Source organism: Hypanus sabinus, chromosome 3 (assembly GCF_030144855.1).
Source record: "Hypanus sabinus isolate sHypSab1 chromosome 3, sHypSab1.hap1, whole genome shotgun sequence".
Lineage (NCBI taxonomy): Eukaryota > Metazoa > Chordata > Chondrichthyes > Myliobatiformes > Dasyatidae > Hypanus > Hypanus sabinus.
The window spans coordinates 7,088,891-7,101,430 of record NC_082708.1 but is presented as its reverse complement, the minus strand read 5'-3'; the positions used below and the strand labels follow the sequence as shown (position 1 = coordinate 7,101,430).

At 44.6% G+C, this 12,540-nt stretch overlaps 1 protein-coding gene across 4 annotated transcripts in view; it reads right to left on the bottom strand.

The window, feature by feature from the left end:
• Nucleotides 1-12,540, bottom strand: part of LOC132391017 (beta-arrestin-1) — a 135,934-nt gene that overhangs the window by 51,345 nt on the left and 72,049 nt on the right. For 3 of the 4 annotated variants that reach the window (XM_059963629.1, XM_059963630.1, XM_059963632.1), the window contains exon 3: nucleotides 10,914-10,974. In XM_059963629.1, coding sequence (XP_059819612.1) covers nucleotides 10,914-10,974 — 61 coding nt within the window. Of the gene's footprint in view, nucleotides 1-711; nucleotides 903-10,913; nucleotides 10,975-12,540 lie in introns of those variants that run through there. The other variant, XM_059963631.1, reaches the window with a different exon arrangement.

The following is a 12,540-nucleotide window of genomic DNA, read 5'->3' as shown; positions in this document are numbered from 1 at the left end:
ATTCCGTGACGGCCACAACATCAGACCTGACAATCTGTAATATTGCAACAAGATCATCACATTTCTTATACTCCGTGCATTTAGATACAACACCTTGAATACCGTATTTGCTGTCCTTTCTGATTCGCATCCCTAATGATTTGACACTCAGCCTGTTGGCTGCAGCTAAGTCCCTTCACCTGCCTGCCCTTCCTGACAGCCTGACTGCACGCTATCTTTACCTTTTTACCATCCATCCTATACTGAGTCCTTTCACCCCAGTTCCCAAACCCCAGCCAAGTTAGTTTAAACCCTCCCCAATAGCTCTAACAAACCTGCCCATGAGAGTATTGGTCCCCCTTGGGTTCAGGTGCAACCTGTCACTTTTGAACAGGTCATACCTCCCCAACAAGAGATCCCAGTGATCCAAGAACCTGAGCCCTGCCCCCTGCACCAACTTCGCAGCCATGCATTTATCTACCAAATCATCCTGTTTCTACCCTCACTGGTGCGTGGCACAGGCAGCATTCCAGAAATTACTACCCAGGAGGTCCTGCTTCTCAGCTTTCCACCTAGCTTTCTAAATTCTCTTTTCAGGACCTCTTTGTTTTTCCTTCCTATGTCAATGGTACCAATATACAACAAGACATCTGGCTGTTCCCCCTCCCTCTCCAAAATGTTGTGGATGCAGTCTGAGACATCCCTGACCCTGGCACCTGGGAGGCAACATACCATCCGGGTGTCCCATTCACGTCCACAGAATCTCCTGTCTGTTGCCCTGACTATTGAGTCGCCTATCACCAGCGGTCCCCTCTTCTCCCTCCTTCTCTTCTGCACCACGGACCTATGCTCAGTGTCAGTAACCTGGTGGAAGGAAGTATAGGGAGGGGGATTGTTAGAGATAAGTTTTTTTTACACAGTGTTGGGTGCGTGAAATGCCCTGCCAGAGGTGGTGGTAGAGGTAGATACATTAGGGGCTTTTAAGAGCCTCTTAGATAGGCACTTGGATGATAGAAAAATGGAGGGCTATGTGGGAGGGAAGGGTTAGATTGATATTAGAGTAGGTTAAAAGATCAGCACAATATCGTGGGCTGAAGGGCCTGTACTGTGTTGTAGTGTTGGATGAAGTACAGGGTCATTTCCTTCACATAGTAGTTGTAAATGCTCCCAGGCCAGGGGAGACACAAGTGCACCTATTTCGAGTGGTCTGTTGGACTCCATTGATCGTGGTGAGGGTGTTACCCTCAGAGTGGCATTCCACACCCCCCACCCCATTGTGCCTAAGCTTAGGTTAAGAAGTTGAGGGAGATGGTTGGATCCTTTGACTTGGTCAACCGGTATATTTAAAGTGGAGGTTGATTGGTTCTTGATTAGTTACAAGGAGAAGACAGGAGAATGAGGGTTGAGAGAGTTAGTAGATTATTCATGATGGAATGGCAAAGCAGACTTGATGGGCTGAATGGTCTAATTCTGCTCCTATGCCTTATGGTCTTATAGAACAGATCTGAGAAGGAATTTCTTCAGTTAGAGGTCGGTGAGATTGTGGAATTCATTGTCACAGATGGCTGTGGGGTCACGTCTGGTTTTTCTGTCTGAGTCTACCAAAGAGCAGGTGTCCGGGATCAAGCAGCTTCAGAAGGAGCCACTCAGTTTGGGGAAGTCTGTCTGTGACCACAGGGGACACGTTCCTTTGGCAAAGATTTTAGGAAGTATGGAATATATAAGAAGGTCTGACATGCACGGGCTGCTGCACAGCTTCAGAAAAAGATGAAGAAGTTGTAAACTTCACCAGCTCCATCACGGGCACTGGCCACCCCAGCATCTTGGATATCTTCAAAAGGCGATGCCTCAAAAAGCAGCACCCATCATTAGTTACCCCCAACACCCAGGACATGCCTTCTTCTCGTTGCTACCATCAAGGAGGTGGTACAGGAGACTGAAGACACACACTCAGGAACAATTTCTTCCCCTCTGCCACTGAATTTCTGAATGGATAATGAACCCAGGAACACTACCTCAGAACTTTTTTTCTTTATTTTGCTCTTTTTGCATTATTTATTTAATTTAATGATATATTTTTATTGTAATTTATTGTATTTTAATTATATATTGCAATGTACTTTCATGATATATGCCGGTGATATTGAACCTGATTCTGACTCTGAAAAAAAGGAATCTTTGAACGACGAGCTGTATCTGAGAGATGCTGGATCTAAACGTTGCAGGATTTGGATCATTTTCTATTCTCTAATTTCTGAAGAAGTAACTATTTTGAACCAGTGCGGGGTGTTGTCCATTAATGAGCTGGTGGCCTCTGTGCTCAGCTCCCAGCTGGTCACTTTGCTCCTGCCCACTGCCTTTGTCGCCAGGACCCAGAGGAAGATGATGGACTTCTTCTGGGGTGATGGGAGACACTGGTCTCTGCTGTGGTCCTGTGTCTTCCAATAGCAAAGGCCGGTCAGCGGTCAGCCGCTGGTGTGCATCTGTACCCAGATGGCACCTGTACACTGGGCACCCTCTGGCGTGGCATGCACTTTCGTCACCTGGGGAACTGTCTTCCGGAGGGTACACGGCTCCTGGAGGTGAGTATTGGCCACATCGTTCTGCAGGCGCTGCCAGGCGGCTACTGGGAGCTATTGCAAATCTATGATGGTCTCGTTCGGTTAGGATGTTCCTGCACTAGCAGAGGTAAAGCTCTGGCTGTGACAGAGGCCGGCTCTCATCCCGTTGCGGTTTTTTATTGCTTAGTTAATTATTGTTATTATTTTCTTCTCTCTTTCTTTTTGAATTTGCACAGTTTGATTTTCGTTTGCACATTGGGTGCTCGTTGGGTGTTGTTTTTATTAATTCTGTTGTGTTTCTAGTATTTACTATAAATACCTGCAAGAAAATGAATCTCAGGGTAGTAAATTTATTTTCAAAGTACATATATGATTATAGCACTTTGATAATAAATTTATTTTGACCTTTGTCATCCCTATCCCATCATGGTGGGTTTCCAAGTAGATTGGGGGGCAGAGAGGTCCCGACTGTGCTTGCCAGATTTCCTGCACAGCCAGAATTACTCATCGGAACCGAGGTTCCGATGGGATCATGGGATCCGGTCGCACACAATGCGAGCCGCCTCACTAAGATGTCCACCACGCCATTCCATGATGCACCATGACGGTTCTTGTACAGTCTGCTCCTGCATACTTTTCACCCTTGTCCGCTAAGTGGACAGACCGTGAGGGTTTTATGCGTTGGCGTTGAAAGCAAATTTCAGGGTTGTATAGGGTGACATATATGTACTTTGATAATTACTTTGAACTCCTGCCTGAGAAGCAAATTGGATCTGCTCCAGTTTGCCTACCAGCACAACAGGTCCACAGCAGATACCATTTCATTGACTTATCACTCAACCTGGAACATCTAGACAGCAAAGATGCATACATCAGGATGCTCTTTATTGACTACAGCTCAGCATTTAATATTATCATTCCCTCAAAACTAATCAATAAGCTTCAAGACCTAGGCCTCAATAACTTCTTGTGCAATTGGATCCTTAGTTTCCTCACTTTCAGACAGGCACCAACATCTCCTCCACAATCTCCATCAGCACAGGTGCACCTCAAGACTGTGTGCTTAGCCCCCTGCTCAACTCACTTTACACTTCTGACCATATGGCTAAGCACAGCTCCAATGGCCATATTCAAGTTCGCTGATGACACCACTGTCATGGGCCAAATCAAAGATGGCAATGAATCAGCATACAGGAGGGAGACTGAAAATCTGGCTGAGTGGTGCCACAACAACCTCTCACTCAATGCCACCAAGACCAAGGAACTTTGTGAGGAGGGAAATGGAGGCCTATCAGCCAGTCCTCGATGGGAGATCAGATGTGGAGAGGGTCAACAACTTCAAATTTCTCCATGTTATTATTTCAGTAGAGCTGTCCTGGGCCCAACATATAATTGTAATTATGAAGAAAGCACGGCAGTGCCTCTACTTCCTTAGAAGTTTGTCAAGATTCACCAGGACAGCTACAACTCTGACAACCTTCTATAGATGTGTGGTGGAGAGTATATTGACTGGCTGCATTACAGCCTGTTATGGAAACACCAATGCCTTTGAATGGAAAATCCTACAAAAAGTAATGGATATGGCCCAGTTCATCATGGGTAAAGCCCTTTCCACCAACTACTTGGAGCGTTGTTGCAGGAAAGCAGCATCTCCATCAGGGGCCCCCACCACCCAGGCCATGCTCTCTTCTCACTGCTGCCATCAGGAAGGAGGTACAAGAGCCTCAGGACTTTCAGCAGTTGGTTCAGGAACCGTTATTACCCTTCAATCATCAAGTTCTTGAAGCTGTGGGGATAGCTTCACTTGCTCCATCATTGAGACAACCTACAGACTCACTCTCAAGGACTCTTCATCTCAATTTCTTGATATTTATTGTTTATTTTTTTTCTTCTTTATTTGCCCACTTTGTTGTCTTTTGCACACTGGTTGCCCACCTTGTAGGTGCAATCTTTCACTGATTCTATTGTGATTATTAGATTTCTTGAGTATGCCCATATTGGAGTATAAAAGTTGCATTGTTTGCTGTGTAACCAAAACTATGTAGTCAGCTTTGAGCTTGCTATTTGCTATGCATGCATCCAATTTAGTAGGAGAATGAAATCTTAAGAATGTAGAAGACAATTGTGTGTTAATGAGAGGTAGCTAAGAGATGTAGATTAGAACATGATTAAGTCAATGGGTAGAAACAATAGTGGCAGGTGTACTTGTGATACACAACTGTAGACCAATAGGATATGCTAATGCAACTAAACCAGGAGATTGCTATAAAAAATGCTATGTACAAGGATCGGTGGGCAATCAGCAACTAGCTCATTGACTGTCTCAGCTTTGATTTGCAAATTAAAGTTTAACCCTTCTTGAAGAATCTTCTGCGCCTCCTGGTCGTTTGTGGGGCACGAGAAACCAGCGGTATCCACAGGGATTTTCTCTATGCACCTCGTCTATTCAGACCCTTATCTCTTACGGCGGTATCCACGAAGATTTTCTCTATTTTTCCTTTCCCTGCCCATTCAGATCTTCGTATAAAACGAATTAAAGATTAACCCTTCTTGAAGAATCTTCTGTGTCTCCTGGTTGTTTGTGGGGCACGAGAAAAAAACGTATAAAACGAAGGTCTGAACAGGCAGGGAAAGGAAAAATAGAGAAAATCCTTGTGGATCCTGCCTAAAGAGATAAGGGTCTGAATAGACGAGGTGCATAGAGAAAATCCCTGTGGATATCGCTTCGTATGAAACAAAGGTCTAAACGGGCAGGGAAAGGAAAATAGAGAAAATCCTCGTGGATACCGCCTTAAGAGGGTCTGAATAGACGAGGTGCAAAAAGAAAGTTCTGTGGATACCACTCTGAGTAGAGGTCTGTACGGGCAGAACAGAATAGGAAACAAGGACAGTCCAATATATAGTTTAAAGCGCTGGTAGATAGACGATAGACTAGGCATAGAATTAGAATAAATAATATTATCCTGTAAACAAACTGTGAATCTCTGAAATACCTTAAAAAGACAGAACAACATGACAGGTAAAGGAATGGTGAGAATATTGATTACAAGTGAAGAAGACACTAAGGTGCTGGAGAAACAGCCTGTTAGAGAGAGAGGAAGGTACAGTGAGAAACTGGCTTCAGCTCCATACCCGGATGTGAAAGAAACAGAAAAGCCCCCTCCCTATAATGAGGAAGGAACCCCTAAGCAGTGCCCCCTGCCGACGGGGACAGTAAACATGCAGGGAGAAGTACAAGTTTGGGATAATGAGGAGGAAAAAAGACAATACGAGAAGGGAAAAGCGGCGATATGGAAGGAGATACAGGCAGAAAGGATAAAGGTGGAACAGGCAAAGAGAGAAATGAAAGAAGAGATTGAATGGATGAAATACTTGAGAGAGGAAAAGGAGCATGAGGAGTATCGGTTATACCACAGAAATAAACAGACTAAATTCAACCAGCCCAGACAGGACTGGAAGTTCCAAGGAGGGGGACGGAGGAGCTAGTGAGGAAACAGGGGGAAAGAGAGGTATAGAGACTGTACTGGGGATGTAATCAGCCAGGTCACATGAGAAGAGATTGTCCGTTTACACCATGGCCTGTCACCGATAAGAAGGGAACTAAAGTTTAGCCAAGGACCAGCCCCCACAGGCCCAAGTGGACCTGTGAACCCCTATGCGAGGTATTAGGGGTGCCCCGAGAACTCGAGTGGGAATGGACATTACCCAATGATAACAAGGGAGGCAGACGAGGAACCCATTGTTCAGGTTATGTCAGAAGGGCAACTGACACCAATGAAGATGGATACTGGAGCCACGTACACTTGTGTACAGCCACTGTATGCCCTTCATCTTCCCATGTCAGGAAAGTTTATTAAGATGGTAGGGTTCTCGGGGAAAACACAGTTGACACAGTGCACGGCTCCAGTGCAGTTGAAAATGGGAAATAAAGGAATTGTTTTGCCGGTGCTAGTATTTAAAGGAACTCCGATTAATTTGTTAGGCAGAGATGCCTTATTGAAACTGGAATTAAAATTAAAATGCACCAGAAATGGGCTGAGTGTGGAAAGAGCAGGGGCTCAATTGATAGTGTGAGAAGACAAGAAAGCTAATGTCTTTTGGATAGGAGACATCACAGATCAGATTCAGGAAACCTGGGAAAAATGGAAAAAGGGCGTGCGGGCTATATTACCCAGGGCTGTAATGCCCAAATCTGAGCTACATTGATTGTACAGTGATTTTTGATGAGACTCAGAACAGGTAGTTAGAGGAGAAATGGCACCTTGAGGCATGTACCCAACAGCAACTGGAAGGGGAGGCTGTGATAATTGGAAAGCAAGGGGCAGCTTTACAAGTTAAGTGGAACACCTTTTTAGAAAAATGGTACAGGATACCGGAGGCTGCGCCCCACATAACGTCGTTGGTAAACAAGGGATATCAGTCTAAAGACTTAGGACCCTTAGTTAAGACCGTTGAAACTGTAACAGTGTGGAGGAAAATCACGCCAGAGGTGTGGATATCAGAAGACAACAATTGCATTAAGATAATGGTAAGTGTAGATATGGTAGGGACAGTGAGAGAGGTCGAAATAACTCCCCAACCACTCATGCCATTGCTGGGAAAGGAAAGAGGCCAGCAGAAAGATAGAAGGTTAGATGAGTTGCCATCTATTCTGTGGTGGCAGCATGACACGGACGTAGGGAAAATAAAAACAGCTAATCCCGGTGGAAATAAGGCTGAAAAGGGGAGCAATTCCACCCAGGAGCCCACAATACCCTCTAAGACCAGAAGCAGAAGAGGGAATAGCATCAACAGTGCAGGGGTTGCTTGAAAAAGGAGTGCTTAAAAGAACAAGCAGTCCCCGTTGCTGCCGGTCTTAAAAGCAGATAAATCTAAGTGGAGATTGGTGCATGATTTGCGAGCGGTAAATGATGTGGTAGAGGACTGGCCAGTGGTAGTCCCCAACCCACACACGCTTTTGACTAATGTTCCACCAGAAGCAAGTTACTTTTCAGTGATTGATTTGTGTTCGGCTTTCTTCAGCATTCCTCTAGCCAACCAGTGTCAGTATCTGTTTGCATTTACTTACAGAGGTGCTCAGTATACCTATACCAGAATGCCACAAGGATTTAAACATTCACCACATGTTTTTAATCAGGTGTTGAAGGCAGACCTAGAGGGCATACCATTGGAAAGTACATTGTTACAGTATGCGGATGACCTGTTGATTTGCTCCCACAGCGAGGAACAGTGTGAGCAGGACACTGTAACTCTGTTAGAGAAGCTGGCGCACGGAGGACATAAAGTATCCAAAAAGAAACTGCAATTTTGCACGCAGCAAGTGAAATACTTAGGCAGGTGAGAGAAATGATTCTTAAGGAGTCCATTTAGAATGTGCTGACACAGAAAGAACGTGCAAAGCAACTTGCAGGGCAACGTATAAACCAAATTGCAAAATCAGGATGAAACAATAGCTTGCTGATTAAAGAAGCGATACGGGTAACGGGAAGACATGCTTAACGGTTGAACAATAACGGTGTTAATGCGCTGAGGCTGATAAGTGGGCCAAAGGGTTATCACATTTGTAATTTTGTAATGAGATTAAGGAAGAATGTCTGCACCTCACATGGGTGCAACTCACAAAATCGTAAACAAATAGGGTATAAAAAACTGTGCAAAGTGTAATTCGGCACTCAATCTAGCAGGAGCTGGTTGGGTCCGACTCTGCAGACTCGAAAAATAAAGTTTACCGTTCTGCAAATTGCTGAGACTCAGTGTGTTTCTGACAGCAGGGTAATATCCAAGGGAGTGAAGGCGATAGCACCAGATCAGATTGAGGCAATAACTAAGGCCCCAAAACCCCAGACTGTAGGGCAGATGATGACGTTTTTGGGAAAGGCAGGGTACAGCTCAGATTGGATAGGAGAATATGCTGAGATTGTGGCACCTTTGAGAAAGATAATGAAAGAAGCAGGACATACCAATTTGAAGAATGGCTTACAGTGGAATGGAGAGGCGGAGATAGCTTTCAAAACTATTAAGCAGGAATTGCAGTCAGCACCAGCATTAGCTTTGCCTGACTACGAGAAGGTTTTTCATTTGTATGTATCCAACTGACAGGAGGGTTATGTCACAGCGGTTCTAACACAAGAGACAGGCACAGGAAAAGCAAAGCAGCCGATAGCATACTACAGTACGAGACTAGATGAGGTGGCTCAGGGGTATCCACCCTGTTATCAGGGATTGGCAGCGCTGTACTATGCATATGAAAAGGCATCATCTGTCACCCTGGGCTATCCTGTGACTCTGTACACACACCACAAAGTAGCAGAATTGCTGGAAAGAGGGAAATTTGTGCTGACGCCAGTCAGGATAGCAGCGTATCAGATGCTATTGACATTTCCAGACATAACTATACAGAGATGCACTACCAGTAATATAGCCGATTTTGTCCCTTTGGGCTATGAAGGAGAACCCCAGGATTGAGTAGGGAAGACGATGGCATTTGCCAAATTAAGAGCAGATTTACGATCAGATCCACTAGAGGATGCAGATAAAAAGGTTCTGTTCGTAGATGGCTCTTGTTATAGGGATTATGATGGAAATCATGCAGGGTTCCCAGTAGTGCAGCAGGATCAGTCGAGCTATAAGATTATTAGGATGGAGTCCTGTCCCCAACCGTGTTCCGCCCATCTAGCGGAAATCAAAGCCCTGACAGCTGCATGTGAAATGATGGAAGGTGAGAAAGTAGACATCTATACTGATTTGGCATATGCTCATGGAGTATGCCATTTGTTCAGGGCAGTGTGGAAACAGAGAGGTTTTAAAAAAAGCAGTGGAGATCCCATACAACATTGTCACCAAATCCTAGACTTAATAAAAGCCATGATGAAACCTAAAGCATTGGCTATAGTAAAATGCCAGGCACATAAAAAGGGAAATGATGTAATAACAAAGGGAAATCAAGCTGCAGACGAGGCAGCCAGAAAAGCGTCTGGGTGTACATCAGCTGTCATTGCCCCCCAGGTAAGCCTAGCTCCAGAACTTGTGGTAGAGGACCTAAGTGAAATACAAGGTAAGGCAACTTTGGCAGAACAGACAATGTGGAGACGAAGGGGGGCCAAGCAGAACCTGGAAGGCTTGTGGAGCACGGAAGACTAGTTGGTAGTGCCCATCCCTCTACTGACGATTCTGATTTCAGAAGCGCATGGGATTGACCATTGTGCAAGGGGGGGAAATGATAAAGAAAATAAAGAAGGATGGTTTTTGGTCACCTTATTTACAGGCTTCAGTGGACTTTGTCTTGTCACAGTGCGAGGTATGTGCACAGAATGCAGGGTTTGGACATCAGTGGTTAGAAAGTAGACTCGGAGGATGGGGAGCATGGCTGACTAAAATGGCAATAACTGTCAGTATTGTATTGTTGAGCTGTGCGCTTGTGCTGTGCTGTTTTCTTCGTTGTCTCAAGTCTCTTGTAGTGCGTGCTGCAACCAAACAATTTCCGATGCTTGTGGCAATTACTGAAGCAAGCTTAGTGGAGAAAGAAACACCGAAAATGTATCGTTACCGCCTACAACACCTGCAGGATGAACAAGAGCAAAACGACAGGGTGGGAGTAGATTGTAAGGGCTTCTGAGTCTTTTTCCCTGTCTCAGGTACAAAGGGACAGGTTTTTGGCTCAGCGGCCCAGGGTAACAGGGAGAGAATACTTTGAGGTCTTGGCACAGGAAATTATAGTTTAACCCGAGATTTGGGAATAAGTGCTTGAGTTTATTGGGGCTTTTGTGCACGGACTCTTAATCTTCTTTCTCTGTGTGAAAGGGGGGATATATTGGAGTATAAAAGTTGCATTGTTTGCTGTGTAACCAAAACTATATAGTCAGCTTTGAGCTTGCTATTTGCTATGCATGTATCCAATTTAGTAGGAGAATGAAATCTTAAGAATGTAGAAGATAATGGTGGGTTAATGAGAGGTAGCTAAGAGATGTAGATTAGAACATGATTAAGTCAATGGGTAGAAACAATAGTGGCGGATGTACTTGTGATACGCAACTGTAGACTGATAGGATATGCTAATACAACTAAACCAGGAGATTGCTATAAAAAATGCGATGTACAAAGATCGGTGGGCAATCAGCAACTAGCTCACTGACTGTCTCAGCTTTGATTTGCAAATTAAAGTTTAACCCTTCTTGAAGAGTCTTCTGCGTCTCCTGGTCATTTGTGGGGCACGACACCCACAAGAGAACAAATATCAGGTTGCATATGTACTTGGATAATAAATTTACTTTGAACTTTGCCTTTTTGGGTCAGTTAGATTGGTCAGTCAAACAGCTTCCACTCTTGGTATAAAACTGCCTCCGCGGATTCTGTCTGTCAGACTGTTGAACTCACCCACTGGCTCCACAAAGTCCACGTGGTCTACAAAGTCCCTCTTCCCCAGGTACACGGTAAGCTGGAAAACAAACAGGAAGAAAAAAAATCACGTTTAGTATCACTGGCATTTATCATAAACTTTAAATAAGTAATGCATAAAGAGAGCACAACAGTGAAAAGTGGAAAGTAAAAAAATGACATCAAGTCTTTAGAAAGAGGTGGCATAGGGTCAGCAGGTGTTGAATCACTGGGGATAGAACAAAGGAATTACAAGGGTAAAAGGACGCTGATGGGAATTGCATACAGACCCCCAAATGGTACTAAGGACGTGGTCTACAAATTAGAAAGGAACATAGAAAATACATGCTAAAAGAGCAACGTCACAGTGTTTATGGGGGATTTCAATATGCAGGTAAATTGGGAAAATTAGGTTGGTCCTGGATTCCAGGAGGGGGAGATTCCAGGATGCCTATGAGACGGCTTTTTAAGAGCAGCTTGCGGTTAAGCCTACTGGGGATCAGCTATTTTGGGTTGGGTGTTGTGCAATGACCCGGAATTGATTAGAGAGCTTAAGGGAAAGTGATCACAATATGATCGAATTCACTCTGAAGTTTGAGAAGGAGAGGCTGAAGTCGGATGTATCAGTACTACAGGAGTAAAGGGAATCACAGAGGCATAAAGGAAGAGCTGGTCAGAGTAGAATGGAGAAGAACTCTGGCAGAGATGGCAACAAAGCAGCAATGGCTGGACTGTTTTGCGGTTGTTATTTTGTTGTTTGTTGTGTTCTGCGTTATTTTGCCGAACATTGTGAGCATGCTGTGTTGGCACCGGAATGTGTGGTGACACTTGTGGGCTGCCCCCAGCGCATCCTTGGGTGCATTTGTAAATGACACATTTTACTGTATGTTTCAAACTACATGTGATAAATCAACTTGAATCTTAATCTTCAATCCTAGTCAGTACAGACAGGTAGGGCTGTAGGTCTCTGTGTTCAAGTTCAAGTTGAATCATCATTCAGCCATACATGAATGCCCATGAGCACAGCCAAACGAAACTGTGGTACTCCGGGATCTGGATGCAACAGTCACACAGCACAAGGCACAAATAGCACCCATAGAAGAGCAGCAAAATACAGTCACACACAAAAAAATATATAGTCCAAGTCCCCGACTCCATGAATGTTGGAGCAGCCTGCAGTCAAGCACAATACAACTTGTCTTCTGCCGAGCGAACACTGGAGGGCAGCACCAGTGACGCACTGCACTCCATAACTCATTGACAGGATTATCGCGACAGACAGAATAGTCACTTCTTGGAATTAGTCCTTCCCTTGAGATGGCTCTGATTGCATCTCGAGACCGTGAATTGTCAGGGATTATTCCCCATGGATCCAATTAACACGTCTCATCAGTGTTCCAGAAAGCTGCAGAATAACCATTATTCTGTTGTTGCTTGATAAAAATATCTTGGTGCAGGCACACGTCGAGGTACTTGTAAATGAAACACACTCTCACTCTCTGGGAGTGAGACTAGTTTTCAGAAATGTGTGGCTCGTCCTGTTTCTGCTCTGAATGAGCTTGCTGTCCTACAGCCATATCTCATTCGGAGTTTGAGGAGATTTGATACATCGCCAAAGCCTCTAGCA